Below are 22,352 nucleotides of genomic sequence, written 5' to 3'. Positions count from 1 at the left end.
AGGAGGGTAAACGGTAATGGCAAAATACAATAAAATATATTTTAAAATAAATAAATAAATGAAAAGAAAGAAACTGAACAGATTCAGGACTCAGACAACCCGAGAGACAAGAGAGCTAGAGTTGGGGGCTCAGCGTTTCCTACCGCGGCGCTGACGTTGGCGTCCTCTGGAGAACCCCCACCCGCAGCACCCCATCCCACCCTCCCGCAGTAAACACCCTGCTGAGCCGGCCACACCACATTTTCCCGCGGGCCCTGCCACACCCTTCCACAGGCAGCACCACATCTGCAGCGGCCTCGCCACTTGGGTGAGCACTGCTTCATTCATTCACCCTACAGACCCAGGCGCAGCTTAGCACAGCCCCTCCCGGATGGCGCAGCCCTGCCCCACCGCCCTCTTGCTCTCAACCTCCAGCCTGGCCCCACCCTGTCCTACTTTGGTCTCCGCAGACCCCCTGGGTCTCAAGGAGGCGGGGGAGGTCCTCGGTGGCGGTGCAGCGCCCAAGCCCCGGGGTCTCTGGTCCCGCACCGCGCACGCGCAGTTTCTTTCAGCGGATAGCGCGGAGGGAAGATCACTCTGGCGACTTTTGGTCTTTGTCATTTAAACCTGAGCATCTCTGTCCACAGTTCTGCACACATGAAGCCTGGGGTCGCGAGGGACCTGGAAATCCCCAAACCTGCGCCTCCAGCAGGGGTAAGTCTTGCGTCCCGCCAAGGCGCCCGGATTCCGAGGACTTCGCTGCCAGGGTGAGTCCGCGTTAGTTTCTGGTTCAACTCTCTCTGAGTCGCCCTTGCCTGTGGTCTTTCCGTCTGCGGGCCAGGGGACACGGCCCGCCGCTCAGTTTTCCTGCCTAAACACTTCCCTGGCCAGCCATCCCGCTCCGCGCCCTTAAAGTCTTGGGGGATGGGTTCACACCCTATGCACGCCCCCCGCCCGTCCTGCAATTCTCCCCATGAAGAGGCCGGGATTCTTCCCCGGCCTAGGGCTCTGCAGACCTCTCCCCCAACTTCTCCGGAGACGCCCCCCATCTCCCGTTTAGTGCATAAGAGTCGGCTGACAAGGAAGAGCACACTTGTCAGTGAGATGGGGTTTTGGGCTGAAGCACAGGGGTGTCCCAAGAAGCGGTCACCTGCCCGGCAGTGAGTGGTTTTGTGGAAGCGGTGCCTGCGGCGGGGGGGGGGGGGGGGGGGGGGGGGAGGCAAAGAAAGAGGCCCAACGTGGGGGAGAAGGGGGTCACGAGAAAGAGAGAATGAGAAAGAATCGGAGCAGTGAGAGGGCACAAAGGTCAGTGAGGGGGTCCGTAAAGGGACGGCAAACCTGAGGATGGGAGAGGGCCTTGTAAAGCGACAGTAACTGGAAGAGTAATTCGGGAAAGAAAATAGAGAAACATGGAGGAGTGGGAGAAGCTGAAGGAGACGAAGGGGCGCAGAAAGGGAGAGGAGCCCTTGCTGAGCAGAAAGAAGTTAGGGTCACAAAGGGCAAGGCCCTGCAGACGACGAGAGTTCGGAGAAAAAGGGTCGGAGGAGCCCTGTGCAGGAACAGGAAAGGGGGTAGGGGGTGGGGACGGCAGGACCGAGGAAGGAACAACACTGAGAGTTTAGCCAGCTGGGGGCGCCCGCGAGTCAGGCAGACGGGGCGGGTGTAATCGGGAGGACACAGAGGGGACACAAGGATGGGGGAGAAAGAGGCAGAAATATATGGAGATGGGGAACAATGAGAATGATTAAGGAGAAAGTGCTGATGAAGATGAGACAGGTTTCAGGAGTTTCACTGAACAGGTAGCGGGAAGGAATAGAGTACAGGGTAGAAAGAGCGGGGGAGGCCAGGAAAGGACAACAGTGGGGAGAAATGGAGGAAAGAGAGGGACCTGAGCAGACCAATAGAGGGAAACACCTCACAGTGGAGGAAGAAGGGGAGGCCAGATCTGGAGCAGTGGAGACTTGATGGGCTGTGGATGATTTTAGTTGTGATATGTTGACTTGTGGCTTTATAACTATTTAATTTAAAATTCGCCTAATTGTTTGGATTATACAGATGAGAATGAGAATCGAAAAACTCCAGTTTATAAGGCTTGTGCATGTTACAATTATTTGCATCACCAGATGGCTTCCACTTGCAACCCTTGTTGAGACACACGGGAGAGATTTGCCTCAGTCAGTCATGGGTCCCCTCTCGTTTCCAGGGGAGGGATGAGAGAGGTGAACTGGAACACGAAAAGACCAAATCTGCCACTCCATGATGTTTTTTCAAGGAAGACTAAAAGTATTGGTCTTTGATTACTTTGAAATGGATTTACTTTTTTCTTTCTACCTCTTACATTTACTTTATGTGTTTTCAAAAGCATATTGAAATAAATCTTTGTCTATTACATTTCGGCTTTTTTGTAGTCATTAACTTCTGAAATAAGCATTGATGTAATCTCATAACCAGCTGTTATCATTCTTTTCTAAATGTGAGGTATCTTAAGTTAAAACAAAATTAACCCTAGAAGTCAGTATACTTTTTAATAAAATCCCAGATTGTTTTCTCTTTTCAGTATGTTGTGTCTAGTGTAGGTGATGAGCCAGTACCTTCTTTCTACTCTTTATCATGTGTGGGAACACCCACTGCTACATAGTAAATAACGTTAGGCTCCAGTGTATACTTGGTAAGGATGTCTCTGTTCTTAACAGAACCTGGTTTTAGTGACATAGCCTGACATCGAGCAGCTTTTTTTCCTTCCTTTATATGACTTGTTAATTAGTGAGCTGTGAGCCGTGAAGATGTTGCTCTCAAGTGCCTCCTCTGCATTCCCAGGGATGTTGAAGAATGGACACGGAACTCTGCTCTAACAGAGCTCATCTATTCATAGTGAAGTATGTGACCAACATATTTTTAGAGCTAACATTTTTTTCCAAAGTTTTCAGCGCCAGAATCTGTGTTCATCATTTTATCTATTTTAAAAAATTTGCTGTGAATTCCTCGAAAAGATGAAGGAAATGCTTTTTAATTGACCTGGGGACAGACAGTTCTGTGACAGAAGGACCATTGTGAGTGTCTTTTGAACAGTTAAGGAAACAGGCACAAGAGTGAAAGGCTTGGATGCTGGAAGCAGAAGGCCCAGAGTCAAGTCAAATCTTGGCTCTGTGACTCACAAGCTGTGTGACTTTTCACAATTATTTACCTCTCTGTGCCTTGGATTCAGCCTTTGTGAAAGGAGATAATAATGGTTCCAGCTTTACAATTAAGTGCATGAATTTGCAGAAAGCCCTGGAAAATACATACCCATGCCACTGAGGCACTAGATGTGCAAGTGACTGCTACAAAATGTTTCTTCTTAGATCCCTCTGGGCTCATTAGGAACCCACTGGGGCTTTCCTCACCCCTCCCCCCTCACCTCCCCCACATACTTCAGTCCACTGCCTCCGGTGCCCACTCCTTTCCCAGGTTCTTGATTCCCTCACAGGCCTCCCATGCTGCTGCTGCTGCTCCGGGTAGGAAGTCCTGGCACCCTTTTTTAAATCAGGCCTAGATTTTCCTGTGGCATTTTTTAAAGCCCCGCCCACACCCATCCCAGTCTGGCTGAAGCTACTGGAGCACCCCGAGCATTTTCACTCTTGAGAGTTTTGTAAAGGCTTCCCCTCTGAGGGAAACCCCCTGAGAGGGGCTTCAGACATCATTCAGTCATGATGTCAGCTGACATCTTTTTATTGGACATGGAAAGCTGCATCTGGGAAAGCACACTTGTAGATTTACAATGAGCAGTATTGGTTTAAATGAAAAATAAAGATACTAAAGCAATTTCTTGTGATTAACATAATCTTTAATAGAGGATTGAAAGCCTCAGTGTTTTTCCGCTGTGGTGGTGGAGGATGGTGGTTCCCAGCTGAGAGCTCTCTGGGACTTTCCCTCAGGTGAAGAGAGCTCCATTGCCAAGGTTGCACCACTTCCTAGAGGGCAGCCCAGGTCAGAGAACTGGCTAAATTAGGAGAACAAATGCTCAGCCTTCTCCCCTTCATTTAAAAAATTCTCAAAGACCGTTCTGTCCAGGCCCCTGTAGAGCAACCAAGTCTGGAGCCTGCACTGCAGTTCAGCAGCTCTGTCTCCTTCACTCCCTCAGGCATGTGGACCCTGACAGCTCCCCACAGTGAGCTTCCCACACTCTTATGTCCATTCAGAGTCTGCTTCCCAGGGAAACTGACCTGGAGGAATAAGTCTGGGAGCCCTCTGGAGGACAAACTCTAAAATGCAAATTAGAAACCGGATCACTCATTAGCAGGCTGGTCAAGAGGACCCAGCTCTGGTGGGAGGTGGAGCAGGGGTGAGCCCCAAGTGGCCCTATGGGTGTAACTGTTAATATTTTCCTTGCTGGAGAATTGCATCGTTTTAAGCAGAGAAAGGGAATATATTGTCATTGGTCATTAGGAAATTAGTTGGGAAGTGGTAATTACAAGCATTATGCACTTGGATGGCTGTTGCTGGGGCATCAATCATTTGGAGAAAGACAATGAAAAGTTAAGAGTGATTAATTACAAGGTAAAGGTTAAGTGTGAGTCAGACGAGTTCTATAGAACATTGCAGGTTCTTTTCTTCTAGAGCCAGAGGGCAGAACAAGCTGATATTTTGGCCAAGGACATAATTCGAGGAGTAGCAGAGCTGTAGAGGAGCTTGAATCCTCCTCTCAGACAGGGCAAGACCCTGATGGGGAAATAGGGGACCCAGAGAGAGGGGCCCACGGGCCAAAGCACTGAACAGTCCTCTGGCCCCTTCTGGGCAGTTTAGGATGATGGCAGCAGCACAGCTACTTAACTGCAAATATGGCCTCTCCAAACCAAAGGGAAAACACAAAAAGGGAAAGTAAACCCTACATACAACTGGCTCTCAGTATTACTTAAAAAGAAAATGTGAAAACATCAAAATAACTGTGAGTCAAAGTAGAAAAGTCACCAAATCCCAGTGCAAAGTCTTCCATGCGGCATCTCCCCCCCCCCCCCCCCCCACCCAGGCACAAGGCACAGGGCAGCTAGCAGAGGGGCTGAGAGCTACTGGGGATGCACCACCACCAATACTGAATCCACCCTAACTCTGAAATACTGTGGAATGTCCTGGAGATCAGAGCACAGACCATAGGAGAAGGCTTCAAAGTAAGTCTGCACAAAAGGGTCAGCATAGAATCCCCATAATCTGTGACCGTGTTACATTTCCTGGCAAAAGGACCTAGTTGTCGTGATTAAGAAGTGAAATGGGGACATGATCCAGGATTTTCCAAGTGGAGCCAATGCCCTCACAGATCCTGTTAAGTAAAAGGGGAGGCAGATGGGCCAGAGAAGGAGACGTGATGACAGGGCCAGAGCTCAGAGCGCTGTGGGGCCTCAGCAGAGGGTGCAGGCAGCTTCTAGGGCTGCAAAGGCAAGGATCCGGATTCTCTCCTAGAGCTTCCAGGGGGATCCCAGTCCTGCCCACCCACTGTGGACCTCTGACCTCTAGAGCTCGAGATAATAAACCTGTGTTGTTTAAGGCATGAATGTGTGGTAATTGGTTTCAGTGGCCATTGGAACCTAATACAAAGAGGCGAGGACATTTTAGAAGGACAGATGTGATTATAGGTACAATTTAAAATACAGAACTTCTGTGAGAAAAAAAAAAGAAGAAGTGTTATTTGGCAAGTAAGTGTTAAAGTGGAAGGAAATGGTGGGTGCAGGACATTTAGAGATCTGAAAGGCAAAAAGAACCCAAACTTCTGAGAACTCAAAAATTTTTTCACTATTGAAACAAATCACCTATCTGGAAAGTGCATTAAGTGCCTAAACTATGCTATATTGACAGAATTCCATTAATGTAGAAATATTTTAAATAGTCCAGTGCTGTGAACATGAACAAAAAGATGTGCATCGTTACACCAGACTGACGGGACCATGTGACCACAGTGGCCGGAGGCCTCAGATGTCAGTGTAAGGTGCGGTGTGCAGTGTAGAGGGTGAGATAGACCCTTTGCACTTTGCTTTACCCTGCCAACTCAGACGACTCAAAATCATCTCCAGGTGTGGTCACTAGTACTTAACAACAGTTCTGGGTCAGGCCCAGTGAAAGCACCAGCATGCACCAGCTTTGGTCTGAGCTCCAACAGAACACAGGTACTAAAATGCAAACCCAAGCTTGTCCCAAAAAGATGACAGAAATTCATCTCTTCTGACTTTGTGTTCAGTACAACTCTGACCTTTTAAGACTGCACCAGGTACAAACAAAGGAGGACTCTGGCAGACGGAAGAGAAAGGCACCCTGGCTCGGGACCTGAGGACAGATAGAAGAACACAGCAATCAGACATCATAGGTTGCCCTCTCCTAACTCCCCAGGCACAGTTGGTGATTCAGGTGTGGCATTAGAAAAAACAAAACACCTAGGAAATTAATACTTGACAAAGGATCCAAGCGCGTATAATGAAGTAAAGACAGTCTCTTCAATAAATGAGGTAGGGAAAATTGGATATGTACATACAAAACAGGAAACTATATCACCAACTCACACAATACACAAGAACAAACTCAAAATGAATGAAAGACTTAATTGTGAGTCATGAAACCACAAAAATCCTAGAAAAAAACATAGCAGTAAAATCTCAGACATCTTTTGCAGCAATATTTTTTCCAATATATCTCCTTGGGCAAGGGAAACAAAGGAGAAAATAAACAAATGAAACTACATCAAACTAGAAAGCTTTTGCACAGCAAAAGAAACCATCAACAAAATGAAAAGGAAACCCGTTGAATGGCAGAACATATTTGCCAATGATACATCTGATAATTTACAAAATATATAAAAACATATACAACTCAACACCAGAAATACAAACTATCCAATTGAAAAATGGGTAGAGGACCTGAATAAACACTTCTCTAAAGAGGACACACACATAGTCAATAGACAGAGGAAAAAAAATGCTCAACGTCACTAATCATCAGAGAGATGCAAATGAAAACTACAATGAGATACCACTTCACTCCTGTCAGAATGACTGTCACCAATAAATCAATAAACTACAAGTGTTGGCACGGACATAGAGAAAGGGAACCCTTGTGTACTGTTGGTGAGAATGCAGATTGGTGTGGCCACTGTGGGAGCAGTATGTACATCAAAACATCAAAAATGGTACTGCTTTATGACCCAGTGATTCCACTTCTGGGAATATATCCAGAGAAACTCAAAACACTAATTCGAAAGAATATATGCACCTTATGTTCACTGCAGTGTTATTTACAATCACCAAGATATGGAAGCAGCTCAAGTGCCATCAATAAATGAGTGGGGAAAGTAGCCATAGCACATTTACACAATGAACTACTACTTGGACATAAAAAGGAAGAAAATTTCACCCTTTGTGGCAGCTTGGATGGATGTGTAAACATTATGCTAAGTGAAATAAGCCAGCCAATGATAGGCAAGTGCCACATGATTTTACTTATACATGGTCTGTCAGGAAAGAGTCCAACCATTATTACTATAATGAGAATGGTTTGTGGGACATCAATGTAACCTTGCAGTCAAGCAGAGTAGACTGGAATGTGCATGTGTGAACAATGACAACTTTACTGTACTAGTTAGTAAGGGCGGTAGATGCCATTGAGTGAGTGCGTGTACTGTGTGGTTGTTGCACTCAAAATGAGTGAATAGAGCAATGAATCTGCATCAGATTTTGCATTAAGCTTGAACATTCCTCCATGGAAACTATTTGGATGATTCAGAAGGCTGCAGCTATGGGCTACTGGTGAGAGGCAGCTTCATCACAATAAGATGCCTGCTCATTTTTGGCGAAACATCAAATCAACCAGGTGACTCAGCCCCTGCAGCCCCAATTTGGTGCCCTGTGACTTCTGGCTTTTCCCAAAACTAAAATCACCTTTGAAAGGGAAGAGATTTCAGGCTATTGATGAGATTCAGGGGAATACAATGGGGCAGCCAATGGCAATTGGGAGAACTGTGTGAGGTCTGACAGTACCTACTTTGAAGGGGACTGAGGTGACATTGTCCTATGTACACTGTTTCTTGTATCTTCTTCATTAAATGTCTCTATTTTTCATGTTACAAGGCTGGATACTGTCGTGTGTGTGTGTGTGTGTGTGTATAAACAGTTACATATATATGTAACTGAATGCTACTCAGCCATAAAAAGAAGGAAATTATTCCATTTGCAACAACATAAATGGAAGTTAGGGGTATTATGCTAAGTTCAACAGAGAAAGACATGCATGTATATATGTAATATGTATTATATGTTATATATTATATGCAACACAGAGATGTGACATATATTATACATTTTCTTTATGTATTCATTTATTGATGAACAGTTAGGTTACCTGTATACTGTGAATAATGCTGCAATGATCACCGTGGTGCAGGCTTCACTTCAAGACAGTGATTCGATTTCATTTGGATACAGACCCAGACGTGGAATTGCTGGACCATATAGCAGTTCTATTAATTTTCTGACGGCCCTCCATATTGCTTTCCACAGTGGCCGCACCAAACACCTGACTGGATGAATTTCACATTCCTTCTTTAGTTCCCAGCTCTTTATTCTGCTTCATGTAGTCTGTTGTTGACCTATTCTATTGAATTTTTCAGTTCAGTGATTGTATTCGTCACCTCTGTGATTTCTGTTTGGTGCTTTCCACATTTCCTATCTCTCTGTTGAAAATCACACTGTGTATGCATTCTTCTTTGAAACAGGTGACCATTTTTATCAGTATTTAAAAAAACTCTATCAGGTAAATCACTTGTCTCCATTTTATTCAGGTATATTTCTGAAGTTCTGTCTTATTCTTTTGATTGTTACATATTTTGTTACTTCTTCAATTTCCTTCACTCTCTGTGTTGCTTTCTGAGCATTATATAAAAGAGGCACCTCTTCCACTCTTGACTCAGTGGTGTTTGTACGAGATAAATTTTATTGTTTAGCGCTTCTCTAGCTCTTGTGTGTCTCTCCAAACTTTGTGATTGTTCAAGTTGCATTCTTTGCTTTAGTGGCTCCCAATAGTTGAGGTGACATTTCAATGTCCCAAGAAGAGGGTCTTGGTCAGCACCCAGTTGCAGGCTGATTGGAATTTAGATCATCAGGCAGCAGCTGTTAAAGTATGCATGCAGACCCTTGTCATGTAAAGACTGGGAGATTGGGGTTTCTGACTGCTGTCTCAGAGGTAAGCCTTTGGAGTACAGCCAGTTGAGGACTATTCTTTTTTGTTTTATACCATCCTGTGGGACCCACTAACACAAGCACCATGGCCACCAGAGCCAGGCCATCAGTGGGTACACCCCCTGAGCAGCAGCCAGAAGAACCAAGGGACCAGATATGTATGTGCACAGGCTCCTTCAGGGGGACACAAGGACCCAGCGTGCAGCAGAGGGAGAATGTGCAGATGATACCACTCAGCTCCCTGGTGTCTGGAGAGGACTGTTGGCCTTAGATGTGGGCTAAATTAGGAGCCTGGTCCTCAGACTGCTGCTTTTGTGAAAACCAAACAGGCCTGTGTCAAGGAAAGACTGGGAGATGGGCATTTCTCTCTGCTGCCTCTGTGCTGAGCCCTAGGGGGTAGCTACAGTGGGCCCTCACAGCCCACTGAGAACTGCTTCCTTGTTTGCTATAGTGGGTGGGTCTGGAGGCCTCACATTGATTGGCTCTCAGAGTCCCTTCCTTTGGAGCTCAATCTCAGGAGGAAGTTTAACACTTGGAATGCTAGGCATTGGGTCCAAATCCCACTCCTCAAGGAGAAGCTGGGAATTGTGAGTCTCTCCCATTTGTAGGTCTCTGTGCTGAGGGTGGGGTTTATGGTGAGATTATGTCTCATTCTCTTTTATTTGTTTAGATGTGAGGGTTGTGTGTGTGTGTGTGTCTGGGAATGCCAAATAGTTTTTGGATTTCTTTCTCAGGGAATTGCTCTCTCAGTAGCCGTGTAATCAATGAGTCTCTGGGTGAAGGTGGATTCATGTGCCTCCTAAGTCATAATCTTGAACCATTAGGGTTTGTTATAAAAGCCAAAAAACTTATTTTTCTCAGTTCATTATGTAGCCAACAAAGGCAGCCAGTTTGATGTCTGATGCTCACAGAGAAACCAAAGTCTGAGGCGACAGGGTTTCATAGAGAAAATTTTTATTCGTCCATTTGCCAAAGCAGGAGGCCAGAGACAGGGCTCAGGTCAGTCCCCTCCCACACCTAGGAATAAAGATTTAGAGCAAAATTAAATTATAATGGTAAAAAAAACTATGCATATTTGTTCGTTTTCATCAAGAGTACTGATTGGACCATCTTGGAACAAAGTTATCTAAGGTAAGGAATGGGGAAGATGAGAGAATGTATAAGGAATTCCTAGTGGGCAGGGTCTGACTGGGTGAGACCTAGGGGCCTGGCCAAGGTAAATTGCTGGACCTTCCTCGCTTTGAGTATTGTCTGTGAGGATCAGGCCTGCACACAAAGTTTTCAGCTTGGGGTGAATTTGGGTTTTGACCCCTCTTCAGTGTTAGTTGGAGTCCATTTGCTGGCTTTCTGCACCTGCTGTGTTTCTGGGACCAGCCTGACTTGGTTCAGCCTGGTGCATCCTGAGGCTCTGTGAGGAGGCCTGCTGTTATCTCCTGAAAGGAAAAAACAAACACAAACACAGAACTGTTAGATCGGTTTCAGCATTAGAGCCCAGTTTCCATCACATTAAGGTTTTCTTCAGTTTGCCCTCATGCCAGCAAGCGTGTCCCCAACTTTGGAGCAAATGTTGCTCTTGCTGCCTTTAAAGAGATTCTTGAATGTAGGTGCCAGCCTGCGAGTGCAGAAATTTTTCCCAGAAAAGACTGAGAACATCTTCAGGCAGCCAGGGCCCTGGAAAACTTTCAGTGTCTTCACTTCACAGGGCTGGAACCCCACAGATGGTGTGAGTTCCTCCCTGAGCAAAGGAAGAAAAGGATCTTATCACACACATGCTTGTTCCAGGCCCTGTGTGTTTCACACATGGATCTCCCCTTTCAAGCCCCTACATTTCTTTGAGGCAGCATGATTGCCATTTTTCAGAAAAGAAAATTGGTTCATGGAGTGTCAGCGATCTGCCCAGGTCAAATAGCTGGTACGTGTTTTCCAGTATCTGGACACAAGTCTGCCTACCAGACCTCAGAGGGAACCTCTCTGCTTGATTCTCTAAAGAACTGTGAACACACTGCCCCTCAGTGTCTGATGGATCACAGGACGGTGTGGTCTTTAATGGGTCATCAGGTTCAGAGATTCCTACTTTTAGGCATTGTAAGTCAACAAAATGTTTTTCTTTTTAAAATATACTTTATTGATTATGTTATTACAGTTGTCCCATTTTCCCCCTTCACTCCCCTCCGCCCCACCCCACCCTCCCACCCACATTCTCCTCCTTTAGTTCATGTCCATCTGTCATACTTATAGGTTCTTTAATGTCTACATTTCCCATACTATTCTTACCCTCCCCCTGTCTGTTTTCTACTACAATCTATGCTACTTATTCTCTGAACCTTTTCCCCCTCTCTCATCCTCCAATTGCCCTGTTGTTAACCTTCCATGCGATCTCCATTTCTGTGGTTGTTCCTGTTCTAGTTGTTTGCTTACTTTGTTTTTGTTTTAGGTGTGCTTGTTAATAAGTGTGAATTTGCTGTCATTTTACTGTACATGTTTTTTTATCTTCTTTTTCTTAGATAAGTCCCTTTAATATTTCATATAACAAGGGCTTGGTGATGATGAACTCCTTTAACTTGACCTTATCTGGGAAGCACTTTATCTGCCCTTCCATTCTAAATGAAAGCTTTGATGGATAGAGCAATCTTTGGTTCACAGGTCTGCTTTCAATCCACTGAGCTACACAAGCTGGGCCTGGATAGAGCAATCTTGGATGTAGGTCCTTGCCTTTCATGAATCAGAATACTTCTTTCCAGCCCCTTCTTGCCTGCGAGATCTCTTTTGAGAAATCAGCTGACAGTCTGATGGAAACTCCTTTGTAGGTAACTTTCTCCTTTTCTCTTGCTGCTTTTAAGATTCTCTCCTTATCTTTCATCTTGGGTAATGTAATTACGATGTGCCTTGGTGTGTTCTTCCTTGGATCCAACTTCTTTGGGACTGTCTGAGCTACCTGGACTTCCTAGAAGTCTATTTCCTTTGCCAGAATGGGGAAGTTCTCCTTTATTATTTGTTCAAATAAGTTTTCCACTTGTTGCTCTTCCTCTTCTCCTTCTGGTATCTCTATAATTTGGATATTGGAACATTTAAAGATGTCTTGGAGGTTCTTGTACCTCTCCTCATTTTTTTGAATTCTTGTTTCTTCATTCTTTTCTTATTGGAGGTTTCCTTTTTTCTTCTGGTCCATTCCATTGATTTGAGTCCCAGTTTCCTTCCATCACTATTGGTTCCCTGTATATTTTCCTTTTTTTCACTTAGCATAGCCTTCAGTTTTTCATCTAATTTGCGACCAAATTCAACCAATTCTGTGAGCATCCTGATTACCAGTGTTTTGAACTGTGCATCTGATAGGTTGGCTATCTCTTCATCACTTAGTTGTATTGTTCTGAAGCTTTGATCTGTTCTTTCATTTGGGTCATTTTTTTTTTGTCTTGACCTGCCTGTTATGTAGTGAGAGGAGGAGCCATAGGTGTTCACCAGGGCAGGGAAATCCATGTCAGTGCATTGTGATGCTATATGTGGGGGAGGGGTCTGGCAGGGAACAATGGCACATGCTCTGCTCTCTGCCAGATTTCAGTCACTTCTCTTGCTTCCCACAAGCAAATTGGGCCCTTCTGGTGCTGATTCCCATGTGGGTGGGCTTGTGTACATTCTAGAACCCTGTGGGTCTCTCCAACAAAATCTTCTGTGAGGCTGGGAGTCTCTCCTGGCACCTCAACCTCCACAGGTGTTTTCGATTGGTGTTTTGAGGCTTTATTTCCACACGCTGGGACCCTGGGTTGCATGGTCTGTCTCGCTACCCAGTTTCTCCTGGTTTATCTGTGTGTGAATGTGGGACCACCTGGTCCGCCAGCCGCCTTGTGTGCTGTGCCCTTCCAGAATCTGCCACCTCAATGGGTCTTCCAGCTGCTGCCTTGCATGCCTAGGGTCTGCCAGTCTCCACTTTGCCGCGATCCCTCTCTGCCCAGCTGCCCGACTCGGCCCCTCCTACTGGTCTGGATGAATGTGTCTACTTTCACTCCTTGGTTGTCGGACTTCCATACAGTTCAATTTTCTCTCTGTACTGGTTGTTTTTTGTTTCTAAATTGTGTTGTCTTTATTTTGGTTGTGCAAGGATGCACAGTGTGTCTACCTATGCCTCCATCTTGGCCAGAAGTCGTCAACAAAATTTTTGAAAATCAATTGTATATATTATTTTCCCCAGGAAAAACAATTTCAAATAGTCTTCCAATTTTCATAAATATCATTTTACAGAGGAAAGGATATTTTAATACCAATGAAATAGACAGGAAAGAATTCATTTCTTAATTCATTTAAGATATTAACTGAATGTCTATGTTAAAAATTCACCTAATGTCTTCAGAGGTAATCTTAAAGATGTGCATTAAGGGAAATCACATAGATTCAAGAAAATCCACTAAAACTAGGTGAGAAAAGTGAGCATTTCTGGTGTTTGAATTAAGATCCGGCCCCTCACCCTCCTCCAGCTCAACAAGACCAGCCCCTTTCCAGACACGCACAGCCCGAACACAGGCTGCCTGTCAGCCCAGCTTCCAGGTGAAACACTTCAGGAATTCTCAGCTCACTTGAAGTCACTGTTCCACAGTTCCATAATGTCTTTAAAGCACAAACAAAAAGATTTTTAAAAAGATATATCCACAACTGTCAACAGCTGAACCTAAAAAACAAAAACAAAAACTAAGCAAACAACTAGAACAGGAATAGAATCACAGAAATGGAGATCATATGGAAGGTTGTCAGTGGGGAGGGAGAGGAGGAGAATAGGGGAAAAGGTACAGGGAATAAGGAGCATAAATGGTAGGTACAAAGTGGACAAGGGGAGGTTAAGATAGGTACAGGAAATGGAAAAGCCAAGGAACTTACATGTCCCACCCATGGACATGAACTAAGGGGAGGGGAATGCTGGAGGGGGGAAGTCCGTAGTGCAGGGAGGAGGGGGAAAAGGGTAGAAAAAATTGGGACAACTGTAATAGCATAATCAATAACACATACTTAAAAAGATATATCCATTATTGAACCAATGCCAACATTAATGTGACAAGCTCGCTGTGTCAAATTGTACAATATAATGCACAATATATATTATAATATTGGTTTTCCTTCCCCCAGCTTCTAGGTCAGTGGTGATGGGTAAAGGTCTCATTGCATTAATGTCCCAGTCCCTTCCATGTTCTCATTTCCCAGCTTCCCATATTTTCCTCCAACCATGTTTAAGTCATGTGTACGGGACAACAGGGGAGGGACAATGTGGGAGTCTGTGTGTGTTTCTGAGAGGACCACGTGTGAAGACGCAGCTCTGGGGAAGGAGCAGAAGTGGCCTGTGGGCAGCAGGTCTGGGACAGGGGGAGGCATTTGGAGCAGAGTCTGCAGAAACTTCTAGTAAACATTTTCTCTTAGGCTGGCCTCTCATGGAAGGAAGGGGACAGCAGAATTTGACAGTATCACATAGCAGGAGAGAAATAAAAAAGCGCTGTGGCAAATATATTTACATTTAATAATCTGCTCATCATTCAAGAAACGTTCCCTGCATGTCCCTATGTCCTGGGCTGTCCTTCTCTTGGGATGTCTGTCCTGAGAGGACAGGAAGTCCCAGAGGCAACACTCTGCCCCATCAGCCTTCCTCCCAGGTCCTGATCATCTTTCCCATCCCTTCCACTCTGTCACCCACAGTGTCAGAGCTGGAACAGGCCTCAGAGCAGCTGATCCGAGACCTCTCAACAGTATTCTGAAATGTGGATTCTTTGGGCCTAAGAAGCCCTAGTGATCAAATAACCTAGAGGTGGTCTCCAAGGGAACCACCCCCTCAGCAGCCCCTCATTCTGCTCCCTCTGCCCACTTCTTGTACAAAAGCTCTAGGAATGTGTGGAAATCCTTTGCAACCCTTACATCAGCCAACTCCCTAAAGGACCCCACACACTCCCCAGGATGTGGATCCCTCTGAGAGGGTACTCTGAAATTCCTGAGGGTATTGATGGAGGTGTGTCACGTTCTTTTTACCCCATGTTGCTCCTGACCATGTGTAATATGCAGGCTTATTTTTCTTCTTGACCTTGGCCATTCTGGGACAGACGTTGGCTAGCCCTCCATCCCCAACAACTTACAGTCAGGCTCTCCAGTTTATGTGGGCATAGATGGAAATGACACAAATCTCCAGCAGCGCCTTGATGCCTAGGAGGCCAGCTATGAAGAATTGAGTGGATAGCACTGGATCTGAAAATCAAACAACAGGAGAAGACATTACAGGAGACCGTTCCCAGGGTCCTTCACTTACTCCATCTGTGGCTACCTGCACCCATCAATGCTCTGAATCTTTTGAATCTCACTCTGGTCTCAAGCTCAAGGCAGAAATCAGGTTATAAAGGTTCCTCATCCTTAATCACTCCTTTCTTAGCTTGCCAGGGTTGTCTTCCTTAAGGATATGGGTGAAGAGAATGTGCGCTTAATGACATGTAAGGGTGGCACCTGATTAACTGACTCAGTCCTCTCACCTCTATGGGGCAGTTATGTTCATTTTGATGAGGAAACTGAGGCTCAGAGAGTGAGGGAGGGTCACATTTAGTGGGATTCAAACCCAGAAAATTACATTACAGTTGTTTGATACGATGACTCTAAGACTTGTCTTTGAGTGAGGACAGTCCAACCTCTCACAGGTACAGAAACAAATGTCAACAGAGCAAGTGAGTGGAGTGAGGACAGATTCAGAGAGAGATGCAGTGCTGCTCTCTGGCACCATGGACAGGGCTGGGTGACCCATGTCCTCAGGAGCTGAGGGAGGACTCACAGGCCTGAGCTCATGAGACCTGCTGGCTAGAAATACTCTGAGACTCAAGACATGGTGTCACATGCTTTGGAGGAGCTGACACACCATTCAGCCAGCCTTGACCCCAGTGCTCATGTCACCTGAAATCTCTCATTTTATCCCAGAATATCAGATCTAGGAAACTTTTAGATTCTTTGCAGATTTACAATGAGCCAGTTTTATTTAAATAAAAATAGAGATATGAAACAGTTTGTTATAATTATAATAATCCTTAATGTAGGACTGAAGAATTCATCATATTTCCTATGGGATGGTGGAGAATGGCAATTTTCAGATGAGAGGCTGTCTGGGACATTCCCTCAGGCGAAGGGAGCTTCACTGTAAGTTTGCACCCCCTCCCAGACAGCAGCCCACGTCAGAGGACTGGCTGGAGTGGGAATATAAAGGTTCAGCCTCCTTCTGTCCATGTAAACAACTCTCAGAGACTCCTTCTATCCAAGTCTCTGGGGAGCAGCCAAGTCCAGTGTATGCACTGCAGTTCAACAGCTCCCTCTCCTGCTCCCTCTCCCGCTCCTTCACTCCCTCAGGCAAGTGGATCCTGACAGCTCCTCACAGTGAGCTTCCCGCACTCTTATGTCCATTTAGAGTCTGCTTCCCAGGGAAAGTGACCTATAGGAGCATGTTTGGGAGTCCTCTGGAGGACAAACTCTAAAATGCAAATTAGAAACCAGATCACCCATCATCTGTCTGGTCAAGAGGAGCCCAGACTGGTGGAAGGTACAGTAGGGGTCTGCTCCCACTTGCACTGTTGGTGCAATTGTTAAAATTTTCACTGGTGGTGAGCTGGGATGGATAACCAGAGGAAGGGAATGTCCTGATATATGTCATTAGGAAGTTAGTTGGGAAGTGGTAAGTATAAGGAATGTGCACTTGGATGACTGTTGCCGAGGCATCAGTCCTTTGGAGAAAGACAATGAAAAGTTTAGACTGATTAATTATAAGGTAAAATGTGAGGCAGAAGAATTCTAGGTGGCATTGTAGGCTCTTTTCTTCTAGAGCCAGAGGGAAGAAAAAGCAGATATTTGAGCCAAGGACACAATTCAAGGAATAGCAGAGCTACAGAAAAGGTTGAACTCTCCACTTCAATGTGCCTGCTCCACCAAGAGTAGGACTCTGATGGGGAAATATGCGGCCCAGAGATCAGGATGTACAGGCTAAATTGTGAGAAAAGGCTTCAAAGTGAGTTCGTTCAAAGGGGTTGGCATACAGCCCCCATGATCTGTGAATGTGTTACCTTACCTGGCAAAAGGGACCAGTTGTAGTGATTCAGTGACAAAGTGAAATGGAAAGGGTTTTTTTTTTTCAGATTTTTTAAGTGGAGCCAACATACTCACAGATCCTGCTAAGTGAAAGGGGAGGCAGATGAACCAGAGAAGGAGACGTGATGACAGGGCCAGAGCTCGGAGTGCTGTGGGGCCTCAGCCGAGGGGCAAGGACACAGATTCTCCCCCAGAGCCTCCAGGGGGAACCCAGTTCTGCCAACCGGCTGCAGACCTCTGACCTCTAGAGCCCAACAAAATAAACTTGTCTTGTTTTAAGACACTCAATGTGTGGTAATTGGTTTCAGTGGCCACAGAAATATAATACAAGGAGACAGGGACGTTTAAAAGGACAGATGTGATTGAAGGGACAGGCACAATTTAAAGTGCACAACTTCTGTGGGAATAAAGGGAAAATGTGCTAATTGCCAAATAAGTATTAAAGGGAAAAGAAATGGTGATGGTGGGTAAGGTAGGGTTGTGAAAGTCAAAAAAGAACTCAAATTTTTAGAACTCAAATATTTTTTTTCACTATTAAAAAATCATTTAGCCAAAAGATATACTTACATGCCTGACTATGCTATACTGACAGAAGAGAGATTCATTAATCTAGAAGTACTGTAAATAGCCCAGCACCATAATCATGACCAAAATGATGTGCATGATTACATCAGACCCACTGGACCATTAATGCAGTGGTTGGAGCCTTCAGACACCAGTGTGAGGTGGGGCATCCTGGTACTGAGCGTTATATAGGCCTCTTGTGCTTTGCTTTACCCTGCCAGCTCAGACAACTCAACACAATCAGTTCCAGGAGTGGTACTTAGTACTTAGTGCTCTGTGTCAGGCACACTGAGTGCTCCAGGAAGTAACAGCCCAGTCTGATCCTGAACCAGGGACAGAGACTAAAATGAAAAGGCAAGCTGGTCCAGCAAAGGTGGAGGAAACTCATCTCTCCCACTTTCCTGTTCAGTACTATTCTGGACCCTAGAAATTCCACCAGGTACGAACAACAGAGAACTCTGAGAGGTGGAAGAGAAAGGCACCCTGGCTCCTGACCTGAGGACTGGAGGAAAAAGGTGGCAATGCCTACAATAGGCACTGTAGTTTGCCCTGCCCCCAATTCCTCAGGCACAAAAGCTGACTTGGTTGTGGCATTAGCAAAAACAAAGTCTAAAATCAGTTATCTAAGTTCTATCTTAACAAATGAGGAAAGGAAGAACTAAATCAACCAAGAGGAAGCAGAAGGAAGGAAATTATAAAGGAAAAAGGAGAAAAATCAAATTGACCATCAGCAAAGTGGAAATAAAGGGAACATATCTCAACAAAATAAAGACCATATATGACAAACAGTAAGCATTGGTGAGGACATGGGGAAAGGTAAGCCTTGTGCACTGTTGGTGGGAATGCTGATTGGTGCAGCCACTGTGGAATGCAGTATGAAGGTTCCCCCAAAAAGTAAAAAGTGGAATTTCTATGACCCAGCAATCCCACTTATGGGAATATATGTGACACCCAAAACACCAATGTGAAAGAATATGTGCACCCCTATGTTTACTACAGTGTTATTTACAACAGCCAAGCTGTGAAAGCAATCCAAGAGCCCATCAGTAGGTAAGTGGATAAAAAAGCAGTAGTACATATGTACAGTGGAATATTCCTTGGGCATGAAGAAGAGAAATCTTACCATTTACAACGGTATGGATGGACCTGGAGGGTATTATGCTAAGTGAAATAAGTGAATCATAGAAACATAAATACCATAAGATCTCACTTGTATGTGGAATCTGAAGAACAATATAAATGAAGAAAGAAGAGAGAAACAGATGCATAGATACAGAGAGTGGACTGATGGTTTTCAGAGGAAAGGGGCGATTGGGGGACTTGGCGTAAGAGGTCAAGGTAATAAGAAGTATAGATGGGTAGTTACAAAATGTTCATGGGGATGGACAGTACAGCATAGTCCACTATGTAATATTGCAGTGACTATGTGTGGTGCCAGTCAGGTGGTGGAAACAGGAGGGGACACTTTGTAAAGCATGTGATTGCCTAACCACTATGCTGTACCCTGGAAACTGGTAATGTCAAGATAAACTAGTAAGATAAAACTGAATGTGAAATGAAAGTAAAAAAACCACAAAGTTTAAAAATAAACCAATGACACTGAAGACAGACAACAATGGAGACAATAAAACAAAAAGTGAGTGCTTTGAAATGATCAACATGAAAAACTTCTAGCAAGCCCAACAAAGAATAACAGATAAATGACAGAGCTCCACTGTCGGGAGTGACCCAGGATGGCGGTACAGGTCATACAGACACCAGAAGGGTAATGAGAGGATATTATGAACAACTCAACAGGCAGATGTTTGACAACTTAGAAAAAAGGACCACATTCTTCAAAAAGCACAACCTATCACAATTCACCCAATACGAAATGAATACTGCGAATAGCCCTCAACTATTATGGAAATTCACACAATTGAAAATTCCCTCTCAAAACTGTCCAGGCCCAGATGGTTTCAGAGAAAAATTTTACCGAGCATTTATATTTGACTTGAAACCAATTTTGGAGCACCAGTAAACAGCTACAAAAGGAATTTGGAAAGTTTCAATACATGCTCTACTTTAGATGCCCTTAGGGAATAACTGTCATGTGTAATGGTGTCGATTTTGTGGAAAACCCAGGTCTTTAAGGATACCACCACACCATTATGGGCTTCACTTGCAAACTGCGGTGCACACATGACTAAGTTATTAGGAAACACATTTATGCAACTCCTGTGTATCTCTTCTTTTCTTTAAGATTTTATTTATTTTTAGAGAGAGGGGAAAGGAGGGAGAAAGAGAGGGAGAGAAACATCAATGTGTGAGAGATACATCCATTGGTTGCCTCTGACATGCCCCCTACTAAGGGCCTGGCCCACAACCCAGGCCTGTGCCCTGACTCAGAATCGAACTGGTGACCTTTTGGTTTGCAGGCCAGCACTCAGTCCACTGATCCACACCAGCCAAGGCTGTATTTCTCTTCTTTTAAGGAAAATGTCACCTCCTCCCCACATTTACTCTTCCAGCCCGCAGGGACATAACACTCAGTGACTCAGCATTGACCCAGCAGATGAGGACAATGCCAGTGGACTTGGGAGGAATATGGGCCCTGGAAAGGTCTTCTGGAGTAAAGACTTTTAGGAACCTGACCCAATCCCTTCCTGATGGTCCATGAGAGAGAAATTAGACATATTTCATTCACAGAAAAGGAGACTCTCTAGGCCCTTGTGACAATGCCTAAATGAAGGGGAACATGTTAATAATCATCACATAGTTGTTGTACAGGCTGGTGGCCCTGTCCTCAGGGTCTCAGATTACCTTGGTTAGTTTAGACCCAATCACCTGGTTTTCTGACAAGAAGTCTTCCCAACACCCCTGCATCGCTCCCTGAGTCCCTCCTGTGAGACTCCAAACTGACGGGGTAGTTGACAGGAAAGGATATCATAGAGGGACTGAAATTTGTTTGTAGAAAATGCTCAGTGGGTGGTTGGGATTTTGCTGGTTCACTGTCATAAATACAGGCAGAAGGAGGCCCATGCTGTGACCACTCCCAGTCACCTGAGTGCTTGGTCTGGGTGGGAAAGCCTAGGATGAATGGGAGAGCTCTTAATTATCTCAACAGCCGTGCAGGGAGGGGGTGGTAGTATCCTTACCTCCTTCTGGCCTCCTGCCTAGGTGCTGGGCATGTAGCCTGGACAGGTAAGAGGAAAGCAAAAATTTGCCAGGTGTTCCTGGGAATATTTCTCCCTGAGGCCCTCTTGCCACCCTGGAAGCTCCCTGTTTCCCACCTGGACAGTGGTCCCTGAAAAGGGGAGGCCTGGGGCAGAGGTGGTCATCTTGCACCCATGAGGGGAAGGCTCCAGAGGGACCCACCCAGGTTGCAGCCTGGTGAAGCTGTCCCACCTTCCGGCACTACTTCCTCTGGGCTCCTTTCTCATGACTACAAGTGACCAGACAGCCTCCTGGCCTGAGCTACACGGAGCCCAGAGCACTCCTGTGGCCTCTGCCCTGGAAGGGCCAGCACGGGGCAAACTTTTGGGGACGAAGCAGGGAATCCACTCACCTTTCTTCTGTCGGATTCGCAGGAGGTAGAGGGCAGCGATCAGCAGGGCCACCAGCAAGGCACACACCACGCCCACCGCGATGAAGATATTGTTCAGGTTGGGAGTGCTGTCTATAGACAAGACAGAATGGAAGCTTCATGCACGCAAATTACAAACAAAGAAAGTCGATACCCAGCATCTCTGTTCACCACTAGACAGGCATCATTAACTGAGGACACCTGGCTGGGTCTTCTCCAATGTTCTGAGCCACATGGGCACGTTCATGGTTCTGCACCTGCGTCCCCACGAGGGTGAACCGCAGCAGCGCACAAACCATGCTGAGGTGCCGGGAGGGAAACTGTTTGGCGCTGAGGCCAGAGTGGAAACCGGGCTGCAGGACGTGGGCATGGACAGCACTCCCGAGGGACAGAGACACGCTCTTCCTCGTCTGAGTGGGACCAGGGTGGCCACATGGTAACACGGGTCCATCAGAATCCAGAGTCACAAGGGGAAGAGTGAGGAGGGGCAGACATGTAGGTGACTAGTGGTCTCTAGAGACTTCTCAGGGTCTGTCCATGGATTCGTGCCCAGGACCTGGGCGTAGGGGCTCTGACCCCAGGGGGCAGGGCCGAGCTGCAGACATGTGGGCTCAGATTAGCACCCCTGCTGTGTGGCCTCGAGCGAGTCACTTAGACCTCCACACACGGGCTTCCTCCTGGGTCCCTGAGGCCAGGAATAATCTCCACTACATTGGATAGCTCTGGGGATGACTCAGTCACTGACTGAACAGCCAACTCTCTCATCCTTTCTAAAAGTATTACTTCCTGAATGCCTACTGTGTGCCAGGCCGTGTGCTAGGGCCTGAAGCCACGTTGCCATGGTTCCCAGCAGCTGGGACTCAAAGGTAGGGTCACAAAGCTCCTCTCCTTCAGCACGGCCATGTGTAAGCAGAGGGGCCCCAAGAGAGGCGCTGACTTGTCCATGGTCACCAGCAGGTCTCTGACAGAGC

The 22,352-nt window shown here is 45.8% G+C and overlaps 1 protein-coding gene across 2 annotated transcripts in view; it reads right to left on the bottom strand.

Moving 5' to 3' along the window:
• Nucleotides 1–10,212: 10,212 nt before the first annotated feature.
• The window catches only part of LOC114506273 (tyrosine-protein phosphatase non-receptor type substrate 1-like), a 157,706-nt gene continuing 145,566 nt past the window's right edge, over nucleotides 10,213–22,352 (bottom strand). For both annotated transcript variants that reach the window (XM_036009654.1, XM_036009653.1), the window contains 3 exons: nucleotides 21,364–21,474; nucleotides 15,275–15,383; nucleotides 10,213–10,603 (listed from right to left, as the gene is read on the bottom strand). In XM_036009654.1, coding sequence (XP_035865547.1) covers nucleotides 15,277–15,383; nucleotides 21,364–21,474 — 218 coding nt within the window. In that variant the 3' untranslated portion in view covers nucleotides 10,213–10,603; nucleotides 15,275–15,276. The remainder of the gene's footprint in view (nucleotides 10,604–15,274; nucleotides 15,384–21,363; nucleotides 21,475–22,352) is intronic.

The sequence above is a fragment of the Phyllostomus discolor genome, chromosome 9 (genome assembly GCF_004126475.2).
Source record: "Phyllostomus discolor isolate MPI-MPIP mPhyDis1 chromosome 9, mPhyDis1.pri.v3, whole genome shotgun sequence".
In the NCBI taxonomy this organism is placed as follows: domain Eukaryota; kingdom Metazoa; phylum Chordata; class Mammalia; order Chiroptera; family Phyllostomidae; genus Phyllostomus; species Phyllostomus discolor.
This window is presented reverse-complemented; position numbering and strand designations above follow the sequence as displayed.